General features: G+C 37.9%; 1 protein-coding gene across 1 annotated transcript in view; it reads left to right on the top strand.

The window, feature by feature from the left end:
* LOC149575429 (guanine nucleotide-binding protein alpha-2 subunit-like) overlaps positions 1-25,799 on the top strand; it is a 152,462-nt gene that overhangs the window by 27,084 nt on the left and 99,579 nt on the right. Inside the window, exons 4-6 of the mRNA XM_089815171.1 lie at positions 12,346-12,383; positions 12,489-12,578; positions 12,717-12,794. Coding sequence (XP_089671297.1) covers positions 12,346-12,383; positions 12,489-12,578; positions 12,717-12,794 — 206 coding nt within the window. The remainder of the gene's footprint in view (positions 1-12,345; positions 12,384-12,488; positions 12,579-12,716; positions 12,795-25,799) is intronic.

The raw sequence follows: 25,799 nt of genomic DNA on the forward strand, positions 1-25,799 counted from the left end.
TTTATTTCAAAATAGTACCAATACAGATGTACTTTAAACAAGGTTGACGCCAGCTGAAGATGGGAACCGGCTACAACCAAACAAGTTCAAATGATAGAGCCCAAGCTGCTGCAATAAAACAACTCCAGTCTGCTGCAAATAAACACTCCAGAATTCCTCTTGCGAGCTACTATAAGGAAAAGCCAGGGTGAACCAAAGTGGCCGCCTTCCCAATAAATCCACTGCCTGCAAAGTGTGATTGCAATACTAGAAATTGATTCTCTACATTATCAAACTGTATGCATAAGAACCTTCAAATCTGATCTTGTTGAGGGCTATGTCCTAACAAATTTGCTCTCAGCACTAAGGTTTGCGTCCTAGGTGAGGAATGCTCTTCCAGAGTAGTGGCGTCCAAAATAGGTTGACAAAATGATGAAAGATACTCATCCAAGGCAATTCGAACCCTAAAAGAACCCTAAAGTGGTTCATTCGAACTTTATAATGTAACATTATTTTCCCAATAAAGGCGTCCAAATAGAAGGAAATCATTACTTTATTAATGACAAAATGCTCCAAGCATCAAATAAGTTCCGGCAAGTGATAATCAAATACTAGAGTTTGAGCATTTTCCAATGAGCTATCACACATAGGAAAATCGATCCAAATGGAGCCAAAATCTCCTTATTACTCCAAAATGGCTAAACACTTAGCCTTATTTAAATTATTAAAATGCTAACTTAGGAGAATATTTAAATATATTAAAATATTTCCCAAGTATCCAAGGAACAACCCAAACACCTCTAAAACATGAAACTGAGTTTGTCACCTACCTGTGACTGATGTCGTACAACCTGGGCCAACTGGCAGTCACACCCTCAAATCTAGGGATACTCCTAAAATATGGGGAACACACCCAAATCTCCTAAAATTGAGGCTAGGGGGTGATCTCATAGAACATCAACTTTGGAAGCGTCACCACCTCCTAAAAGGTAGGAATCTCCTCCTACAATCAAGGAATTGCCCCCTAAAATCAAGGAACTGCTCTCAATCGATCTACTACTGTGTGAAATACCAAATCTGGACGCTGAAAACCCTGACTGAGCCCTTGATCACCACTGCCAACCTACGAGACTCCATAATAGGCTAACTCTCATGTCACTGCGAGACAAAGCTAAAATGGGGACATGACAAAAAGAGAGCCATGTAGGAGAGATATAAATTGCCGTAAGCCAAGCAAGAGGATTGACAGATAAAGGGGTGGACCCCATACCAAAGGGGAGAGGTATTATATACATTTTTAAAATGATTTTGATATTAAAAAAAGAAGAAGCCCATATTTGAGTACAAGGAGAAGAAATAGTGTCATGATACGTGGAGGAGAATTGGAATACCTTATTACAAATAGTATATTTGGCAGTGGCATCAGAAATTTAGATAAAGCCATAAGATTCAATGCATAACTTAGACAAATGACAAGGCACATTTCTGCTATTGGTAAACTTAATGAATATTTTGACATTCATTTAATGAAAGGACCAAATTGGAACTCGAAAGAAGACCATTACCTAGAAAGAAGAAAGAATAATTTTACATTATAGGGGGAGGAATAATAACCAATGTTTCATTTCCTTTGTTTTACAAGATTTTATATGGAGGCATTTTCTAATTTGAGAGCCTCTTGGATCGATGTATAGATAAGTATTTGAGTATTACATTAGTCTCTGTCTTATTTGCAATTCTATACATACTATAAAGAGCTATTTTCCTTGATCTTTTCTTTTGTGGTTGGAGATGTTTTTGCAAGAAAACAAGGTTAGCACTTTATACATGCTACCAAATATTGTGAAGAACTCAATTTTGTGATCATTTATGTAGGCTAGAAGGCCTTATGCTATTAGGATACTTTTTGAACTAGGGAAACATGATACATCCTGCTGCCAGGAGATTAGAAGCATGATATTAGATTCAAAGGGAGTCTGACACTTCATCGGAGACAACCTTGTATGAGGAGGTCAGAAGGTTATCAGTTTTAGAGGGAGTCAAACATTACCTTAGAAGCAACCTTGGATCGGAAAAAGTCTGCAAAGTGAGAGAGAGAAGTTCAAAGTGAAAATTTCTTGTAATACATTGTTCTTTGTGAGAGAGAAGCTTGAGGTGAAAACCATTGTTTCACGCTCTAGTAGCAGCTATGATGGATCTACTCTATGACTTGGTTCATGGTGGATATCATTTGAGTTACTACACGACTCTGTTGGAAAACATCATGAGATGATGATCTTTCATCGATGTTTGTGTTGTGAGGTCACTATTGTAAAGTGACAATCTTAGCAATGGCCTGACCTATTATCATGATGGAGACTACATTAAGTTGTCCTACAATGTGCAAGAGATCATGATAATGAAGGTCATGATGGAGACTACATTAAGTTGTCCTAGAATGTGCAAGAGATCATGATAACAAATGTATTATGATAGACTACATTAAGTTGTTGTTCCGGATTGTGCTGGAAACCACAATACTTGTCATGATGGACTACATTAAGTTGTCGTCCTTAAGATCATGACTGTTATCTGATAGACTACATTCAGTTGTTGTACTTAGTTTGCCGGAGATCATATAACACATCCTTCTAGGATATTACTAAGTTGCTGAAATTATGATTGTTATTTGATAGACTACATTCGGTTGCTGTTTTGGAATGTGTCAGAGATTAGATAACACATATCCTTTCTAGGATATTACTTTAAGTTGCTGAGATTATGATTGTTATCTGATAGACTACATTCAGTTGCTGTCCCAGAGTGTGTCGGAGATCAAATAACACATATCCTTTCTAGGATATTACTTTAAGTTGCTAAGATTATGATTGTTATTTGATAGACTACATTCAATTTATGTCCCAGAGTGTGTCGGTATTCAGATAACACATACATATTCTTTTGGTAGGCATCATGAACATGATGCTAGTGCACATACCAAGACTATATAAGTATGATAAATAACATATGATTGATATTTCTTGTTGAATCATACTTCGGATTGTGTCAAAAGATAATATCTAAGTTGATGGATATATGTTGATATCCTTAAATAGGCCATTCCAAGAATATCATATTGAGATGATATCTGTCTATATGCTTGAGAGCATAATGTATTCTATAACAATCCTCCCTAAATACGAGGGAGTGTTAATGTTGTAGCTTTAGTCAGATTGAATTGACCTAGAGATTATCCTTCTATGATTATTGGTCAATCATCAGTTAGACAAACCATCAAATATCTACTTATATATGATATATATAGATATGTTATATATTAATATTGTCTAATTAATGATTAATTTATTACCATAGAGACATGTCTCTTCATGAGACATGTCTTTTCTACGAATATTTATATTTATATTTATATCTATATAACACATAAATAATCAGGAGTGTTATTACATTTGCAATGATCCTTTGCCTCAACAAGATTAGCAGGAGAATTATTGGTGGAATTTGGGTTAATCAAGCTCGTTGAGGCTCACTTCTCCCAATTCTCTCAATGATTATTGTATCTTGGAATGCTAGGGGGTTTAATATCATCCCTCAAAAAAAGTTTATTCATGAGTTGTTGGCAGTGCATTCTTCGTCTATTTTTTGTATTCGAGAGATCAAGCTTTCATCGATTTCATGTCTCACTTTGCTTCTAGTATGTGGCACAATGGACAAGTTTAGTGTATTGGTTTTATGGGTTCTTCTTGAGGTCTCACTCTTTTTTGGGGCTTGTGAAAGGTTATTCCTCTTTGGTGGATTTCTCGCCACTAAGCTCTCTATGGTTTCTTCTAGTTTGGAGACTTGAGAAATGATTTAATTACTAATGTGTATTGTCTAGTTGATTTCATGGCAAAACCTTGCTCTGGTCTCAAATAAGGTGTGTTTGAGCTTGTTTTCCTCTTTTTCCTTGGGTGATAGTGTGGGATTATAATCTAATGTTGAGTTTGGAGGAGAAATGAGGAGGTTTGGCTTGTTTAGGTCATTCCTTTGAGCTCCTCCGTGATATTGTGAACCTCTCAAATTTAGTTGATATTAGGTCGACCAATATAATCCTTACTAGGAATAATATAAGGGGTGGAGACAATGCTATTTTTGAATAGTTGGATAGTTTTCTCGTTTCTAGTTTTTGCGCTGGAGGGAGCCTATACCTTTGCTGAAATTCTTGATTGGAGGGGACCTAATCACTGGCCTATTAAATTTTCAGCTTCCTCTGTCTTAGTTCCAAAAAGAGATTCTTTTAAGTTCCAATTGATGTAGCATTACAACTCTTTCGTCTAGGATTTTTTGGCTCAGTAGCGTAGATATGGCGGGCTGACCCAAAATACTGCTATGTGTTCTTAGTAAGAAGTTGCAATTTGTTAAATGACAACTTAAGAAATGGTTTAGGTGCTAGTTTGGTAATTTTTATGTTATGAAGAGGACGGTTCATCGTTCAAGCACATCTAGATGCTATCACTTGTCAAATCCAAGATCTTGGGTTTTCAAAGAATTCGGGTAAAGAAGAATCCGAAATTGTTAGTGAGTTTGAGGAATGTGAACTTTGAAAGGAGATCTTTTGGAAAATAGGAGGCTAGGGCTGATTAGCTTCAAGAAGGGGATAGGAATACAACTTTCTTCCATAAATTTGTGCAAGCCCATTGGAATACGAGTTATATATCCTCTTTGGTCAATTTAGAAGGCATTCAAGTGTCTTCAATGAAAGCCTTGTCTACGATCCTCGATTGTATTCACTTTGTAGTCACTAATGTGGCAAATGATTCTCTTATGCATTTGATATCTTTGGCAGAAATGGGGGTGGTGGTTTTTGGGATTTGTAAGGGTAAAGTTCTTGGCGAAGATGAGTTTCTAGTTGATTTTTTTATAGGAATTTTAGGATATTATTACTTTGTTATTGTCAAAAGTGGTCCATAAATTTTATTTTAGCTAACAAATGCTTAGAACCTTGATCTGTTCTTTACTAGTTCTTATACCTAGAAAGGAAGGTACTAATCAACCAAACTTATTTTAGCCTATTGCTCTATGTAATGTGGTCTACAAATCTTTACTAAGTTGATTGCTGAAAGGCTTAAACCTTGGCTTCCCACCTAGTTCAAGGATAAGTGAGATGGTTTTGTGTTAGGAAGACAACTTTTGGATGTGGTGGTTGTTGCCTCTAAAGCCATTTAGGGTAAGGTAGTTTATGAGAATAAATTTATGTTCATCAAACTGATATCGCTGAAACTTATGATAGGGTCAATTGGTGCCTTTTACGGAAAATTGTCATTGCCTTTGGCTTCAATTTTGAGTGGGTTAATTGGACTGTGAGTTGTGTTACTTCATCATCCTTCATTGTTATTCTAAACAAAGAGCCTTTTGAGTTAATGTGCGCTTTTAGGGGTCTTCGCCATGAGGATCCTTTTTCTACATATTTGTTTATTATCATAGTGGAAGGCCTTGGCAAACTTATTAAGTCTCAGGTTTTCAAAAATCTTATTAATGGATAGAGCTAAGGTAATGGGTTAACCGAGGTTTCTCATCTTCAGTTTCTGGATGGTGTTGCTCTTATGTGTATGGTTCATCTTAAGGAAGGTCATTCGTCCAAGAGAGTATTGGATATTTGTTTAGTTGCTTTGGGGCAAAAAGTCAATGAGCACAAATTTTTAATCTATTTGCTCAATACTCTTGAACCTATTTGAACGAGTATTGCTAACATCTTGAGATCTCAAATTGGGTTACTTCCCTTGCTTTATTTGGGAATTCCGATTGTTGTTGGTAGGCAACCTAGATTGTTTTCGTAGGACTTGCTTGATAAGTTGCATCAAAATGTAAACAATTGAACTCATTTGTGGCCTTCTATTGCTTCTCAGGTAAACTTCCAATTATTCATTCAGGCTCTTCCTATTTATAGAGCCTTGGTATACGTTGGTCCTCGTGTATTTCCTTAAGGAATTTGATGGCCTCTCAGGCCCGTATTTTTTGGAGTGGTGGTTTGCATTATTCAAATTGGAACCTTGTAAAGTGGGAATCCGTGTGCCAACCAATAGAGGAGGGGTTCTATGTCTTTATTCTTCTATCTTGAGTGGGTAGGTATTTGCAACCTAATTATATTGGCATTGGTGTACCTGTTGGTATCAACTTTGGGCTCAAATTCTTTCGTGTAAGTACATGCAATGAGTTGATTATATTGATATTTTTTGTTACCCTTTGTAAGGGACGAGGCCTGTGGTTTGGTACACTCTAAGGGCAGGAACCCAATTAGTTAAATTAGGCATCTTTGGATCTGCAACAAGGTCTTCAAGGTTCTCTTTTGGACAATTTTTTTGAGATGGTCATCCACCTCGTCTTTTTGTTTATCGGCATTAGCGGGTTCTCTATGATTGATTTATAGCAGCTTGGTGGGATAAGGTTGTGCATTATAAGACTGTTCAGAATTTGGGTCTGTTCATTGGGTATAGATGGAAGGATTCTTTTGATTGGTTCCCGGGTGGTTGAGAGATGGATCAAAATTAGTTGGGCAAGATTTTGGCTTCTTGATAGTGCAGTTCCTTAGTGGGACTTGATGTAGTGATTTTCCTAGAAAATGCTATGTTTGTGAGATTTCTGAAGTTTAATAGACAAATGTTTGGTGGTATTGAGGTGCCTTTGTGGAAATAGGTTTGGAATAATATTTCTTGGCTAAAATGCAATTTTTTCATGCTGTGGTGGTTAACAGTTGGTGTCTCACATGGGACTATCAATGTAAGCACGACTTTCATGGCACTTTGAGGCACGTCTTGTGTAGCAATAGTTAGGAGCTTGTCTTTCATCTTTTCATTTAGTGCTCCTTTACCAAGGAGATTTGGTATTGTTGGTAGGGTATTTGGGGTCAAACCTACTAGCATGTCTCCTCTTTTCCTGAGTTTCAGGCTTGATGGAATAAAGGTCCTGCTAAAACTTATTTTCTTCATGTTTGTCCCACCTTGGTTCTTCTTTCATCATTTCTTATGGTTGGTTGGGGAGGAATTGAAGGATTTTTCCAGGATGCAAGGATGGGTGCTATACATTTGTGGTGGAAAACTATTCATTCTCTTTGCTAGACTACTTTGGCTAAGTGTGATTTGGCTGGAGGTGTGGATCCTAGAGATGTTATTTGCAATCATTTAATTTTCCTCTTCAAGGGGGTGCTCTAGTGGTGGTCATGGTAACTGAAGCAAGGGTAGACATCCTTTGTGAAGGAGTAATTGGGAGGGTCACTGGACGCCCCCTTCTCATTGAGTTTTAAATATTAACACTGATAGTTCATCTTGTGGTAGTCTTGGACATGGTGGCATTGGTAGGGTTGGCCAAGATCGTGGTGGTGGTGTTCAGTTTATTTTTTCAGTTTATAAGGGATTTCATATGTATAATTTTATGGAGTTTCATTGCATTTTGCATTTAATTGAGCATTGTGCTCTTGGCCAGCCTAGGAGTATTTTTAAGTTTGATTCTCGTGCAGTGATGACTAAGTCAACTAGGCAAGAGCTTGCTGATGCTAGTTGACATTTAGCTTAGGTTAGTAGACAAACTATTGAGCTGTCCAACTCTTTTGATTCTGTTACTTTACATACGTCCCTAGGGAATGGGATGGTGTTGCAAACTATTTGGCCTCAAATTAAATGTAGGAATAAAATATTGTGGATAAGGGGCAACTGCCTCTTGACATGTGTCTCATATTGATGTAGTGCAAGGTAGGTGTACCTCCAAAGGAGATGACCTAGCCCCCAACAATAGCCACTCAATGGAAATACAATACAGAATACAATATTTGATAGATAACTCAACTCTTTATTCATCAAATAACTGATTACATGCACTTTGCCAAGCTATAAGGCCTTTCCGGTTATGGCGAAATACAAATCAATTACAGTAATAGTTCTGCAAGATCTCACAAGATCCAAATAACTCCTAGCTAGCCCAAATCTGCAACAACACAACAATTTGGTATAAACTTGAAGCAACATCTTAACTTGTGCTCCCACGTCATCAAGCAATCTTCTTGTTTCCTAAGTCCACACTTAGCTACTAGCTCTGCTAAACTTTGCTTCTCTTAGCAACTCTTGCTCAACTCCATCCTAAATGAATGACTCTAGACATCACAAGACCCTCTACTTGTATTAAACCAAGCCATAGGTCGGCCTAGCAAGTTACATTAAATAAATACTCACATTATATAAACACTCAAGCCACAAATTGGCTTGGTAGATTACGTAACACTTAGGACAAGCCCCAAGTTTACAATGAATAACTAACTCATATGACAACTAACATTATGTGGCCTTAGCCATAGGCCCACACGACATTCGATGATCCACATCTAAGATTGCACAAGCCAACTTCCTCAAATCAAAGCTCGCGGAAACAATCTCCAAAGTCCGCCCAAGAAATAGGAACACATAACCGACAACCATCAAAAGAGCTCTAATTGCACTACTATCACTCCGATCATTATGTGCACATAGGACAAGGTCCACCAATATGCCCTGAACATAATGCTGACCGCACGAAACATAAGGTCCACAAAATCTAAGCTCGATGCTCTTGCAAGATTGCCCACTACCCCAAGATGCTCCTGCATCAAACACCGCGGGTGCGAAAAGATGTTCTTAATAGCTGGAAGAACATCTTCCGAGATTTGACACATAAACCCCGAACTAGTTCTTCACACAAATGTCCTCCAAGTTATCAACTTGTGAACTCTTGCCTTTGTACCACTTCCGCAACTATCAACTTCACATTTGTCTTTGGTGTGCTATAGGTCTGTTTTGCATGCTGATCACTAGCCCTTTGAGAATCCTTCAACTCAACTCACTTACCAAAACTCAAGTTCCTCCTACTGATCTCTCTACATTTTGCAAAGGAATCAATGAAAACTTCTTGCCACACTTTTAAACTGTAAACACATTCTTGACACAATCAAGCATTGCCCTGCAGTCACATTGCCTAGGTCTACCAAGTAGCATGTGACAACAACTCATGTCCACAATATCACACAATACTTGATCAACATATTGCCCAATTCGAAAATCAACAAGACATTGCTCCCTCACTTCCAAAGCATGTTCATTGCAATCAACCAATCCATAAGGACAAGGATGTCTCACTCTCCTCAAACCAAGTTTTTGAACCATCTCCTCAACAACTAGGTTATCAGTACTACCGCCATCCATAATCACATTCCAACATTTACCTCTAGACTTGCAAGGAGTCTTTAACAAATTCCTCTTTTGACAAGGTTCCAACATCTTACAAAACAATACTCGCCGAACTAGCAAGATATCCTCCATCTCAGGCTCATTCACTGCATGCACATTCCTGTTCACCACAACAACTCTTCTATCACTGATCTTCCTATTAGCATTGAGACATTCAAAAGATCTATTTCCTTCACCACAACTGAAATAAGTACCCTTAAATGCACCTCTACCTATTCTTCTCTTCTGCTCAACAGGTTTTGGTTCATCTACAACAATTTGTTTATCCTTTACTGAATGTTCCTGCTTCTCCTTCTCTCGGGAATTACCTTGATGTCTTCACTTCAACTTATCTTCTTCCTTTAGAGCATACTGGTAAGCATCCTTAAGTGAATCAATCTTGAGCATGCCAATCTCATCCTGAATGTTGAATCTTAGGCCATTCATATATCTAGCCACCTTTTCCTTAGGAAGTTCTATACATCTAGACCAAATAGTTAACTTGTAAAACTCCTCGGTATAATCCTTTACGGTGATATCCTTGTGCTTTAGATTCTGCAATCTCTTAAACAACTCAAGTTCATAATCAACAGGAATGAACTTAGCCTTCAATTTTTTAACCATCAATCTCCATGTAGTGTTCTTCAGCTCACCTTCTTCTTCTCTATCTCTCTACAATTCCTTCCATCATAAGGAAACATGTCCTTTCAGCTTAGTTTTTGCTAACCTTACTCTGAGTGGATCTCCAATATCCTCTAAGTCAAAGTAGTCCTCAAACTCACCAGTCCAGTCAATCAAGTCTTCAGGATTCAAAGTACCTGAGAAATTAGAAACATCCATCTTGTGCTTCAGCTTCCACTGAGCTTTAGATCTATCCAACCGACCAGCTCTGTCTTCTACAGATCTCTCCACGCGGTCGGTTCTATCTTCTCCACTAGATGCAGTAATCTTGAAGTTTGCAACAACTTCCTCATAACCATCTTTTGTACCTACGTTCCTCGATACACTTGTTATAGCTCTCATGATCTCAACGATCATATCATTCTTCATCATCTTCATCTCAGATCTAACCTTCTCAGAAATCTTAGTCTCCACACGATCACAGAGATCTGAAATCACCCTAGGGTCCAATATTCTTGAAGGCATCTTCCAAGATTTTTGTAAAGCTTTTGCAACAAATCCCACACTAAACTGTGCTTTGATACCACTTGATGCAATGCAAGGCAGGTGTACCTCCAAAGGAAATGACCTAGCTCCCAACAATAACCACATAGTGGAAATACACCACAGAATAGAAGATTTAATAGACAATTCAACTCTTTATTCTTCAAATAATTGATTAGGTGCAATGTGCCAAGTTGTGAGGCCTTCCCGGTTATGGCCAAATACAAAGCAATTAGAGTAACAACTCTACAAGATCTCACAAGATCCAAATAACTGCTAGCAACAAAAATGCAACAACGCAACAATATGGTAGAAACTCCAAGAAAGATCTTAACTTGAGCTTGCAAGTTGCCAAGCAATCTTCTTGTGTCCTAAGACCACACGCTACTAGCTCTGCCAAACTTTGCTCCTCTCAGCAACCCTTGCCCAACTCCATCCTAAGTGAATGATTCTAGACATCACAAGACCCTCTACTTATACTAAACCAAGCCATATGTCGGCCTAGCAAAGTTATAATAAATAAATACTCACATCAAATAAACACTCAAGCCACAAGTCGGCCTGGCAGATTACATAACACTTAGGACAAGCCCCAAGGTACAATGCATAACTAACTCATATGCCATCCAATGATCCACATCTAAGATTGCACAAACCAACTCCCTCAGATTGAAGCTCGTAGAAACAATCTCCAAAGTCCGCCCATGAAATAGGAACACGTTACCAGCAGCCACCAAAAGAGCTTTAACTCCACTATGATCACTCCAATTGTTATGCGCACATAGGACAAGGTCCACCAATATACCTTGAACATAACCCTCACTGCGCAAAACATAAGGTCCACTTAATCCAAGCTCGATGCTCCTGCAGGATTGCCCACTACCCCAGGATGCTCCTGCATCACATATATTAGATTAGGTAGTGGATAAGGACAAGGTCTTGTAGTGCTGTCTCTGCTGGATGCTCTGCTTGTTTTGTTTCTTTTGTGTTTAAATAATTTTTTACCTCTCTGTTATTGAAATTACTATTTTATTTAAATCAAGCCTACGAAGTAATTTTATTATTTACAGTTTATTCATAAATTGATCATCTGGGCTCCAAACTGAAATTGAATTGATGCTACCTGCCCGCAAATGACATTTGACAGTCTCTCCTAAAAAATAGGGATCATCCCTAAAGAATATGATCTGCAGCCAAAGTATCAAGAATGATCCCAGAGGTCCTCTGATGTGTTCTTGTCAACTCCCATTCAATCCTTGAAAATTAGGAATCCCTTCTAAAATTTAGGAGACTGTTCCAAACTGCTCAAAATGGCTTATAAAGCCCCTGGGTAACACTACAAACCTCTGTGGATGAGTACCCCTATCCATTCTGCTAACCTACAGAAACCCGTATAATAGGCCAACCTCTTTAGATAAGTGAGCTTTCTAAGAGGGGAACATTACAACATTTAACCCTTCTCAGTTTTTCTTCTTGTTTAGTTGGAAACTATGGTATTTGGTGAGTTCTGCAGAAGGAAGAAAATCTTTAGACCTATAGCATCTGTTTTACCTCTAAAGCCCTTTATTCACATGCTCTGAAATCTCTCGAGAATTTGCATAAACTCATCAAACACTAGAACAATACCAAGCCTGAAACATTCAGATTTAAGTAACTGCAATGTGAAGCATGTGTATATTATTCAATGTATTGGCAAGTGCCAAGTTTACAATTAATTGGTGGAGTGAGTGAATCGTTAAGAACTTCTTGAGAATGTCTTGTGCTGTGATTTGAGATTTGTTAACTTGATGTTTACTTGAAGCAAAGAAAATAAGGCGAAGAGGAAATTGTTGCTATATTGACTGGGTAGATATTGTACAGAAAGTATTGTTTTTTTGAGTTCTTGTGATACATTATTTCTGTTTCTAATTGAAATCTTATTTTTCCTTGGCTTTATATATATTGTAGTAATGTTTTTCCTGACTATATTTAATAGGTGCTGGGGAGTCTGGCAAGTCTACAATTTTTAAACAGGTATCTGTTAATTTTTTTGAAGCTTTGTTGACAAGTATTGTATGAAACCTTATTTTGTTTTCTTGTCTTTACCTGACTGGTTTTCTGTACTCGATGCACTTTCAGATAAAGGTTTTGTTTCAAACTGGATTTGGTGAAGCTGAGCGCAAGAACTATACATCAGTTATCCACGCAAATGTGTATCAGTCTATCAAAGTATGCTGTACTCAAAAGGGTGTGTTTGTTTTTTTCCCATCTGCATGTTGTGGGATATATAATGTTGATGGGGCAGAAGTAAATCTTTGTTGTATGCCATGATATGCAACGAGCTTGATGAATATTTCTATTCTGCAGATACTGTATGATGGTTCAAAAGAATTTTCTGAAAGTGAAGAGGATTCTTCAAAGTATGTTGTAAGCCCTGCAAATAAGGTCAGCAGATTTTTCATAATTCATATTCTTTATATATATTTAATTTTGTGAATAGAACTTTCAGATGGCTTCTCATAGTCAATTGGATTAGAATATCTTGCAACTGGTTCGATGCTGCCATTTTTAAATATTTGATTTGACTATTTGTTTATTTCACTTATTGATAATAATATAGAAGTATTCAGTTTATTGATAGTAATAATATAAAGTGTTCAGTGTTTTGCCATATCAGTCTGGATTATGAAGCGAGGACTCTATGTGATTTCATAGTATTTTTTCGTTTACATAGTGTATATGCTGTTTTAGATCTTTTTATCTATTCCCATTTTATGAATTCACAGGAACAACTTACTACAAGGATTCATTTTGTTTATTCATTCTATGAAATTTTGGGTTCTCTGTGTACTGTTTATTGTGTTCTGTTCCATTTCTTCCAATTTTCTTGTCATTCTCAGAATTGATTACGTCAAAGGGGTCATTTATTTTGTCTATTTAACTTGTGTGGTACACTGGATTATTTTTAAAGGGGGTCGATATTTTGTTTTTGGGTTTATAAATTTTATAGAGAAATTAGTAATGAAGGATAGATCAATGAGAGGTAACCAACCTTACATGTAGGTGAAACATCAAATAATGAGTAAGAAAATCAATCTAGCTATAGCTCTATATCAAAACAGCTTAATACAAAACAGCGTCATCAAGTGAATGCCAAACAGTATAAAAGAATAATCAGACGGAGAAAGATACAAAAGATAAAAAATGCAAAAAGAGGGAAACTCGTAGCTATACTTCCGAAACCGATACCACACGTCCTAGACAGTACAAAGGCGGGGGAACAGAGTTTGAGGCCAAATGAAATCTCTGAAATAGTTAAGCGATTTAATGATATCAAAGGTAAAGGGAAGATAGATAATTCTCAGGCAATGGACATAGTGGAAGATGGGCTGTCAAATAATTACAGCCCCATGTGGATAGCATGACGTGGTACCCAGACATCTTTGTGAACAACTTGGTAGCTATGAAGGAGAGGGTGTGGACACTTGAAGAGAGGAGCCAAATAGAAAGTATCACAATGAAAAGAGTCACCGAAGATAACTGGAAACTAGCAATGGAGGTCAAGTCACTTAGAGAACAAATTCAAAAATTGCAATTTAATATGGAATAAGGAGAGTATGAATTAATACTGTTAAGGAAAGAAGTAGGGGAAAAGAGGACAGCAGCCAGTACCGTGGGAGGAGGAGGGGCTAAGGAAGGCGACAGAAACCCGCAAATGAAAAATGTATAAGATGCCATGGCCAATGTGAAAATAAAAGAGAACAAACTCAAAGAGCAAATCGACGAAGTTGGATTATGGGCTAACATAGTAAAGGGACCAACAAGCACTTCTATTGACAGCATAGAAAAACAAGTTCGGAGGCAGATTAGAGAGGTAAGAGAAAGAAGTGAGAAAGCATCAAATACCGTCATCAAAGGGTTACGAGACTATGGAGAACAAGAAAACACAATAGATCTAGTTAAAGACTTCCTTAAAGATTAATTAGACTGGCATGGAACAACCATACAAGCATAGAGAATCGGAAAATGGATAAGAGGAGGCAAGGACAGGCATGTTATTGTGACAATGAGGAATACAGGGGACAAAAACAACATCTTAAGTAATAGGAATTTTCTCAGAGGCACACACACATATCTTGATGATGACCTCACCTTAACTCAGCAGGAAGAAAGAAGGAATGGAAATAAGTGAAAACAACAAGAGAAAACGGCAAATGGGTGTGGCTACGAAATGGCAGAGCCCAAATCAGGGACAAAATCATATACAATAAATAGGAACTCGGGCCTACCCAGGAACATATAACTATAGTCAGATGGAACTGTAGAGGTTATCCTTGGAGAAGAGGACCTGGGTTAGGGTCGATAGCTAAAGATAATGACATCATTATGCTTACTGAGAACCATGAACATGATGGATGTAGGGTTCTAGATTTTGAGGGGTATAAGAAGATATCACTGTGGAACGAGAAGATAGAAAATTGTAAGGGGCATGGAGGCATCACCGTTCTAATTAAAGAAACTTGGAGCAGATTTATAAACTTGGAGAAAGAAGATGTAAACAAGCAGTATATATGGATAAAAATAATAGAGAATCAGATTTCTACAATGGTGGCTGTTTGCTACTTCACCCCAAAAGGCTAAAAAATGTATAAAAAACATACATTGGATCGAGAAGACCCGTTTTCTGCACTCAAAAAAGACATAGCAACCTTTAGCTCTCTATATTACAATAATAGATAAGTCGTCTATTATTAGTTAATGGTTATCTTGTAAATATCTTAAGCTTTAGTTTGCTTTTGTTTTTTGCTTTCTCTAGAATAGAATTTATCTATTCTTTACGATCGTTTCCTAAGGAAACATCGTCTCATTCTTTTGTATAAATTGACCTTTCGGTCTTTGTTAATAACAAGCAAGTATTTATCAATTACCTCGTAATATGGTATTAGAACATGTACTTCAATTTTTTCCAAAAAAATTATAGTTTCTATTGAAATTATTTGTTAAGTTTTTTTGAAATTACTTCTGTTTTTTCACAAACAACCCGGCTAGGGTGTCTGTTCATACACACGGCTAGGGTTTCAGTTTTGGCATCTGTTTTTTGAAAAATGCGGGTTTGCTACTGTCGCGATTTGTTGAAGAAAATACTCGCGATTGTTTGGAGGAAACTCACAAGTTGCTTCTGTCTAAACCCATGATTTGCTGAGAAAACTTTAGAGGTCACTTTTTCTTCTAACGTTTTTTTTTACAAACGGATTCGTGATTGCTGACTCCATGTTTCATGGCCGGATTCGTCAGCAACAGTTTAAAAAAATCGACGGAATTTGTGAAGCTGAAAAACGCTTGAAACAAAACTAGTTTTTTCGTCTGTTGAAGGGTCGTTTTTGTTTATCCAACCCTCTCGACTATCTTTGCCAGCATTTCGGGTGTTCATTTATCCAAATCTGCCATTTTTTTTAACAAATTTGACCTTTCAAGCCATTGACTAGGGTTTTGCCCGAAACCCTAATTTTTGGGGTCGAAATTTTTTTTGATTGCAAATTCTTGGTGGGTTTTTCAAGAGCTCAACTGGGTTGTCCATTTTTTTTGGGTGCCTCGTTTTTCCTGCCTCAATTTTCGAGCCAGCGGATCTAGAAAACGACAACATATACCTTCTGGGTTTTCCGAGCTCTCTTTTGGGTCACTCTCTGATTCCTCTGGGTCTTTTGTATTTTTGCCTTGAAGAACGTGCCTTCACAGATTTTCACAGTTTTTCATTGAAGAACGTGCCATGGCATCTCCGACAAATATTCTGCTTGAGCATAACTCCAAATTCAATGGTCGCAATTATGGAACCTGGAAGCAGCGCATCATTGCAATCTTTGAATATCGGAACACCGATCAACTTGTTCTGGGTGTTTTGAAGCATCCGACTTCTCCAGGTCCTGATCAAGATACATGGGATCTGAATAATGGAGAGGCAGTAATGCTTCTCAAATTATCTGTCGCTAATGATCAACTTTCTCAGATTCCATTCGGCAAGACAGCTGCCGAACGCTGGACACACCTCAAAGGTCTTCATGAGACTTATAGCCTTCTTTCTGAAAAACACTCTATTTTCTATTGTCATGGATGAGCGCACCACACTCTAGGCACACCTGAATCGGATTCAGGAAATTCGTGATCAGCTACTTGCCATCGGTCGCAAGATGGAGGAAGAGGATATTGTTGTAATCACTCTTCGGAGTTTACCAAAATCCTATGAACATTTTATCGAGACTCAACATCACATCTACTGGAGTTGATCTGAAGTTCACTGATCTTTGCACCTTGTTGCTTTAGCAAGATCGGTGGAAACAACAATTCGGTGGCAACTCCAGTTCCACCTCCACTGAGTAAGCCTTCGCTACGAAATCCTTTCAGAAGGATAAGGGCAAGTTTAGCAACCATCTCAGCAGAAGTCTTCTGTTTCAGCATCCGATGGTACCAAAAAAAAGAACATTCAATGCAACTTCTGCCACAAGTTTGGTCACATGGAGGTTAAATGTTGGAAACGCTTGGCTGCCCAGTCTAAGCAATCAGGTTCGCAACCCAAAGCGAACAGTGCAAAGCACATTGAGCAAGCGAAATCTGCCTTTTATGCCTTTATGGCTAAAAGACCTGTAGATCATGTGAAGTCGTCTGCCTGGTACATTGATTCAGGTGCCTCTTGACATTTCACTCACCGCAAAGACTGGTTTACTGACTACTAGCCTTATTTAGATTCTGTCATTTTTGGTGGCGGAGAAGAGTACACAGTTGTCAGTAAAGGCAACATTCAGATTTGGTCTGTTGGGAGGAATCTCATATTCCTTGATATGTACTACATTCCAGGGATGGAACTAAATCTACTCTCAGTCAGTCAGTTGCTATGACATTCTCCACACTTGGCAGTCACCTTCAGTTCACATTAGTGCACCATCACTGATCGGGCGACTAAGTCTATTGTTGCAGTAGGTCTTAAGGATGATGGTCTTTTCAGACTTACTGATTCTGGTGATTCTCAGGACTTAGCTATGGCTGCTCGACAATCTTTTGTCAGCACACTTTGGCATCAGTGATATGGGCACTTAAATGTGCATTATCTCTCACAGCTTGCTCGGGATGAGCTTGTTCTTGGTTTGCCAGAGATTCAGATTTAACACCTTGGAGTTTGTGACACATGTCAGGTTGGGAAGCAACATCACACACCTTTCCCCAGTGGTGATTCTTGGCGAGCTTCTCAGGTGCTTTAGCTTGTTCATGCCAATATTTGCAGCCCTATGGCCACTCCTTTTGTTCTTAGGTCTAGGTATTTTCTATTGTTTGTAGATGATTCCAATAGAAAAATGTGGGTGTATTTCCTTAAAAAGAAATTAGATGCATTTACTGTATTTTAGAAGTTTAAACCCTTAGTTGAAAAAGAGTCTGGGAAATTTATTATTACTCTTAGATCAAACAATGGGGGGGAATTTTGTTCTAATGCTTTCTCTAGCTTCTTGGATACACATGGCATCAAATGCCAGTTAACCCCACTCCACACACCACAACAGAACAGTGTAGTTGAATGTCGAAACCGAACAATCATTGAGATGGCTCATTCCATGCTCGAACACAGACATGTTCCGAAAGCAGTTTTGGGCAGAAGTAGTTAACACTGCAGTTTATCTGTTGAACTGATCACCCACAGTGGCGGTCAAAGGTAAAACTCCGGAAGAGGCCTGGTGAGGTCGCAAGCCCAGAATCAGTCACTTGAAGGTTTTTGACTCTCTTGCTTTTGTTAAGATCCTTGATGCTTCATGCACCAAGTTGGATGCCAAGAGTCAGAAACTGATGCTTGCTGGATATAGCAGTCTTCACAGAGTCTGCCGCCTGATTGATGTTGACATCTCGTCTCATATAAGTCGTGATGTAGTCTTTGTTGAGCAGCGAGGACCATTCATGCCTGTTTCTCTTGTTCCTGATCCAACAGACCAGCCTATAATGGCTCATGATTTGGGAGTTCGGCTTCCATTAGGTTCACCTGATGGGAGGGCTCCAATAGCTCTTGCAACTCCATTTATTCCAGTGATACCTGTATAGACTCCTCCGGCTTCTCCTACAGGATCACCTCGCTTTGTAGATGCTTCACTTGAGTTTGATCCAGCTTCTTCTAATGAGGATCCTGCTAATCAAGCATCTCCTAGTACTGCTGTTGGTCATTCTCTTATCCGGCCTAAGTGGTGGGCTAAGACACTTGCTGATTTTGGTGATGATGAGCTCATTTATGGGAGAATTGCTCGAAAAAAGAGCAAAACTACAGATTCTATTAACTTTGCTCTTATGGCCAACATTCACAGTGTGTTTGAACCTCAAACATATTTTGAGGCTAAAAGAATTCCAGAGTGGGAACAGGCCATGACATTTGAACATCAGAGCCTGCTGAAGAACAACACTTGTGTCCTTTTTGATCTTCCACCAGGGAAGAAACCCATTGGCTGCAAATGGGTCTACAAAATCAAATACAAATCAGATGGTACTTTGGATAAGTACAAAGCTCGTTTAGTGGCGAAGGGCTTTTCTCAATGTCAGGGCATTGATTACGAGGAAACCTTTGCTCCTACTGCAAAGATGAGCACCATCAGATTAGTCCTAGCCATGGCAGCATAGTTTGGCTGGAAGGTCCATCAGATGGACGTCAAGAGTGCTTTCCTGAACGGTGATTTCCATGAAGAGGTCTACATGACACAACCTCCTGGTTTCAAGGTTGTTTATAAAGACCATCAGGGTCTCAAATTGGTAAAAGCTCTCTATGGCTTGAAGCAGGCCCCTCGGGCATGGTACATCAAGATTGATAAGTACCTCAGTGATCAAGGCTTCAAGAGGAGTTTTTCAAACTCAAATCTGTACATCAAGACTGCTGACAGTGACATCATCCTTCTGGTTATCTATGTGGATGATCTAATCATCACTAGCAGTTCATCATCTTTGATTCAGGGAATCAAACAGAACTTATGCCAGTCTTTTGATATGAATGAACCAAGCATGTGGATGTTCGTTGTCATTACATATGACAACTAGTTGAAGATGGGACTATAGATCTGCAGTATGTTCCTACCACAGATTAGACTATAGACATTTGCACCAAGCCTCTTGGTCCTGATAAGTTTGTCAAATTCAGAGGATAGCTTGGTGTGTTCGGTAGATTAACCATTAAGGGAGGGTATTACAATAATAGATAAGTCTATTATTAGTTAATGGTTATCATGTAAATATCTTAAGCTTTAGTTTGCTTTCGTTTTTTGCTTTCTCTAGAATAGAATGTTTCTATTCCTTACGATTGTTTCCTAAGGAAACATTGTCTCATTCTTTTGTATAAATTGACCTTTCGGTCTCTGTTAATAACAAGCAAACATTTACCAATTACCTTGTAATACTCTAGGGGAAATAATGATAATAGGCAATTTCAATGCTAGAACAACTAACTAACAACCAAACTCTCAATCTTAATGAGAGTTACAAAGAAAGTAGAGACCCAGTTTGGCTAGAAGAAGAAGGGACACAAAAATGGGAAAGATCATCGCAGGATAGCACGAGAAAGGTTAATCACTTTGGGGCTGAATTACTGGGCTTATGCTGCCTATATAACATGGTTATATGCAATGGTATGGAAAAGTGGCCGAAATCGGGTGGGATCACATGCAAAAGGCACAATGGGCGAAGTGTTGTAGATTATGTCATATGCTCGCAAGACTATGTTGCAAAGATAATTAACTTTGAGATAGAGGATTGCCCCATGGAGGTAAAATTTGACCATAACCCCATCTCGATAAGAGTAGCCACCCACTTTAAAGACCAACATCTTTTCTCAAAACCTTTACAGAAAAGGAAGATGATTCCGGTCAGCAAAGTTTTAATGACACAAGGAAACCATAATATTTTTCGAGACTCTCTTTTGTGGGTTGTCTAGGGTTCAGAGAAAGCATCTCAAGTCTGATAAATAACATTCCATGGACAAGGATAATCTCGTTTTTACTATCATTAAAGCCTTGGAGGAGTGTAAAAGATCTAAGGCCACAAGAGAAGCCAAGAACACTTTTCTAGCAAATCCGTGGTTTGATGAGGAGTGCAAAATGGCAAAAAGGAATTGGAAAAAGAACATGAGCATAGAAAGTAGAAAGCAATATGATTAGCCGATTAAAAAGAAGAAAGAGGAGTATGTGAACATGAGAAGAATCGAGTTGATTAATCTTGGTAAAAGCAGCCCCATAAAGTTTTGGAAAGAGCTTCAGCAGAGAAAAACACAAATAGAGAACAACATCATAGGAACCAAATGGCTGCAATATGCCAAGACCCTCTACGAGTGTGATTTAGGAGAACATAGAATCATGGTAATCGAGACTACAAGTGAGTTATTCAGCTAGAAGGATATTATTCAAGGCATAAGGAGGTTAGCTGCTGGTAAAGTGCAAGATATAGATGGGCTACAAGCTGAATACTTAAAATGGGGTGCTGAAACCATGACACCACACATCACTAAGATTTTCAATAGTGTCAATAGAGAAGGCTTCCCTATAAATTGGACCTGATCCCACTCCACAAAAGCGGATATATAAAGAACCCTTTTAATTATCGGACCATCATGATCAATCCACTCTTCAGAAAGTTATTTGGCAGCATGGTAGTACAAAAAATCAGTAAATGAGTTGAAACAGAAGGCAAAAGAGCAAAAGGGCAAGCAGACTTTAGACCGAAACACTCTACTATAGATCACGACATCACTCTCAGATATTTGATAGAGAAAGTTTGGGACACTCAGGGGGCCGAGGCTTTCTGTTGTTTTGTGAACTTAAAAAAAGCATTTGACACAGTGCCACGTAAGAAACTTTGGGACAGAATGGAAGAGATGGAAGTTCCTAAAGAAGTTAGGTCAGGTCAAAGCTAAAATTAGAATGATGGAAGGGCTATCAGAGGACTTTGGCAGCAATATCGGGGTTAAGCAAGGGTGTCTGCTATCTGCAACATTATTCGGGCTCTATATTGACAAGTTAGAAGAATGGATAAACAAGACCAATGGTGAGGGGGTACAACTGGCCCACTTTGTGATAAGATTGCTCTTATATGTAGACGATCTCATAATACTTGGTAGAACGGCTAAAGGTTTGAAAGAACACTTGAAAGCACTTGAAAGATTTTGCCATGAAGTGGGAATGCAAGTGAACTAGCAAAACCAAAGTTATGATCTTCTCAATGAAGAAGAATTGGGGTATATAGGATGAGTTCCTGTTTGAGGGTAACCCTCTTGAGATTGTGGAGTACAAATACTTGGGCATAGATTTTCATAACAAACTCAATTGGGATGCATGTAGATCAAAAAGGATCCAAAGGGGTTGAAAGCGTTATATTCTTTACAAAATAGGTGCAGGAATGTAGAATTATGGGATTGGACGACCATGTAATCTCTTTTTGGTTTGCTGGTCACTCCGGTTATTCTATACGGATGTGAAGTGTGGGGCGGTAGTATTTCCGAATAGAAATGGCGACAGGTAGAAAGAATTCAAAAACACTTCATCACATGCAATCTTAAAGTCAAGACCACGGTGCCATATGAGATCTTATTTTTGGAGGCGGGTTCCTTTCCATTAGAAGCTATTGCATTGGTTTGGATGCTAAGCTATTTAAAGAAAACCCAAGGTCTAGAAACACATCGTTGGCCCAAGCTAGTCGTAGAGGAAAAACTTGTTAGACGAAAAAGCACATGGATGAAGCAAAATGACAAATGGATGCGAAAGTGGGATATCAACATCCATACTTGCGCGGATAACATTAAAGAAATAAAGAAGTTTGTCATGGAAAAATTTTGCAATATTTTATGGTCAAGGCACATAGGGCGGAAAAAATCTTATTACATTAAAGAATTTAACCCCACTTGTAGTCATGATGAAAAGGCCTATATAAGAGCACCTATTAATTGGAAAGCAAAAATGCTGATGGCACAACTCAGAACTAGTTTACACCAGCTGCAATGTGAAACTGGTAGATGGCAAGTTCCAAAGGAAGAGTGGGCAGACAGAACGTGTTCATTTTGTAATATGGTAGTAAATATGGAGCAACACTTTGTCAAGGATTGCCTGGCATTCAGTGATATCAGATTTGGTTATACAGGGATATTGCAGAACAAGGACTTCAACTACTTATTTGAGGAGGATCAAGTGAAGAGAACATTGGCTCTGATTATCAAACTTCAGAGAAGGAAAGACAAGTTGACCAAAACTTTGCAGCTAGATTAGTTCTACTCCTGCCTTGGGGGGGTGATCGTGTGGGTCCCATGGGCTACTTTAGCCTCGTGGACGCCATTAAATTCTATCATATCATATCATCATATCTTTAAATTTAAAGATTAAAGCATGCTTCAGATTGCAACTCCAAAGTCAGTGTGGAGAAGTGAAGAGAAAAATAAAAGTTTAGAGAGCAAGTTAGAAGATACTTATGGTAGTTTATGTTTAAGAGAGAAAGAAACAAAGGAATATATTCTTGGCAAACAGGTTTACAAAGTACATCTGGTTACATCAGACTAGTACTAGGGTTAAAGGACAAAGTGTTAAAGTGATGTAAATAAGACAAAAGAGGGAAAACTTGAAGGTTTTGTGGAACCATAAAAACTAGGTATAAGCATAAATAGGTATAAGTATAAATGGTCCTTGAGAGAAGGATCCTTTAAAACCAGGTATAAGTATAAATAGGTATAAGTATAAATGGTCCCTGAGAGAAGGATCCTTTAACAAATAATGGTATTGATGAAGATGAAATTATATGGCATGAGTCATGACACTAGATGATAACTGTCAAACTTTTTTAACAAGGATCGGGCTAGACGAGCTTCTGTAACCATCTTTTATCACCATAAAAGGGCCAATGTTGGATCTGGAAATGCTCATAAATGATCTCTAGGCTTCAGGAGGGAGGTTGGGCAACCTATCAGGATACCATGCATGCCTTGAGGAGCCTTTTTCAATATCGAAGGCTAAAGAATCTATTATTGTAGGGAGATAACTATTTGTGTGTAATCTATATCTTATTGATCAATTAGGTGGATGTAGCTGGTGATTGCAGCAGGATCCTTTTACCTGACAAACCATCCCACAAATATGGCTTAGCCAGAGAAAATAAAATCAGGCAAGTTTGCCATTAGAGGTGATTGATTGCAATCAAATACCAATCGTATATACAATACGTGGGAACTAAAGTAGTTGATATTATAAAATATGCATGCTTTCTAGATTGAGGGATTCTCGATTCATCAAAATGTACGCCTTAATTTTGGGAGTGACTGGAGGATGTCATCAAGAAATTTAATGCTAATAATTTTCTGTTTGAGCACTTATGTTCATTTTGGATTTTTTGCTAAGCTTTTATATTTGCAATATATTGGTGAATTGTGTTTTTCTTTTTGGTAAGACAGATTCAATTGTTTCGAAAGTTTAGCTACAAAATAGAAAAGAACTCAAGATATACTTATGCAAAAGATCTTGAAAAATTTTTTAGGGCAAACAAAACATGGGCGAGGACAGCGATCTTAACTAAAAAAATGGATTAGCTCTTTCACAACAAAGGGAGACTCAAAATAAATTAGCATAATTATTGGACATGCTAAGCCACACTGTGATAAACATCTCAAGCAATAACAATGGGGTAAAAAGTTGGTAAGATGAACAATCACAAAATAAATCATCAAAGCGCAAAGCAATCACATCAAATTCAAGGTCTGGAATCCCCTGCCATCGCTCCCCAAAGTGGAGAATTCAAAGAGGCAAAAACCAACAGTTGCACACTTCCAAGATCAGTTTAGAGAAGAGTGGATCAATGACGGTTTTCAAACAAGGTTGACATAAAAAGAATGCATGGATATGAAGATGAAACATCTACCCTCTGTTGGTTATCAAAATCACTGGTTAGAAACCTACGAGCCTTGCCTGCTTGATGCTGGGTATCTAATTGATTTTGGCCAACTTGACAGGATTCAATCCTCTGCGCTTTTGGCTCGGCTGGACCAAGGCTTGTTTACCTAAATCCGGGATGGCAAAACTCAATTCCAAGATGATTTATAGCGGATTACAGCAATCAAATAAACTCCTCAATTGGCAAGCATCAAGGAAACGTTTTAGATTATTTATCTTCAATCTTCAATTACTTTATTTAAAATATTATATGTTGCTGAAACGAAAATGGACAAATTATTAAATGAAATCAGATTGCCAAAAGAATAGAGAAACGCCAGCATTGGGTCCAAAAGTTATGAGCAATTTTATGATAAGTGCTGAATTCTAATTGGGTGATAGAGTCAAGCATACATTTCTTACATACAACCTTACACTGTTGTTGGGATGATATTTATTAATAATTTAGTTAATTTGACGCCACAAATTGTCACAACTTAATGTATTCAGATTAGTCTATTATGATTTAACCATCACACGGGCATAATAGATACAAATAATGAGAACAAGATGGTATCCTACACTAATTGTATTGATCAAATGTGAATAGTAGTGAACAATTTAATGTACTTATCAAATTAATAAGTTAGAAACAAATGAACAACTCCACTATAAAGGACGAGTTATGTATGGTTCAATTCTAAAACAAATAAAATTTCTTACTGATTTATTGCTGGACAAATTGTGATGAAGACACTCAAAATCTTGATGCTCAATCCAACACAACTGAATCCATACAATTTCTGGAAACAATGCTCAAAAAATCGAATTCCCCTTTTGCTTTGTTCAAATCTCCAGCCTCTCTCTCAGACAGAAAGATTCCAACAATACTAATAGAAAATTTATAGATTTTAAAGGAAGCTGTCTTAACGTGTCTCTCTGTCCCTTTTACATCTTATATTTATAAATATTTGAAAAGGTATCAGTCGCTCAAATCATACATCGCACCTTTTCATCCTACCTAATCAAAACTTAATATATTTTTTAATATAACCGGTGTTACAATTGGCAGTTATATCATTGCTTTATTAAAACAATGTTAAATTAATTCATTTTCAGCCAACAATTATATCTTTCACGCCATGTGATTCTGCTCCTTTCCTTTGAGCGCCTTCAAATTCTCTTTCCACCTGCATAGAATTGCATCAACAGTTAACAATCTCCATAAGCGCATGTCCCTTCAAATGTTGAAGTGGTTTAAATCTGCAAAATGGTAGCTCATGCGGAATCTTCCCAACACGTACATTTATAATTCCTGCAAAAAAAATAAAAAAAATCTCATGTTAGAATCCGCTTGGAACAAAAGGTAATCTGTGTTATTTAAATCTCTGCCTTAACCCAGTCGTGGCATATATCTGTATGATGCAATATAATAAATGACATTTTGATTTTCTTTTGTCTTCACAAAGAGGAGGGGAAGAATCGTAAATGCGTAGCAATATGCCTGTGATTGTTTGCGTCTTCAATGCAGCCCAAATTT

The sequence above is a fragment of the Cupressus sempervirens genome, chromosome 2, assembly GCF_028749045.1.
Source record: "Cupressus sempervirens isolate cs-2001-9-10 chromosome 2, ASM2874904v1, whole genome shotgun sequence".
Classification (NCBI taxonomy): domain Eukaryota; kingdom Viridiplantae; phylum Streptophyta; class Pinopsida; order Cupressales; family Cupressaceae; genus Cupressus; species Cupressus sempervirens.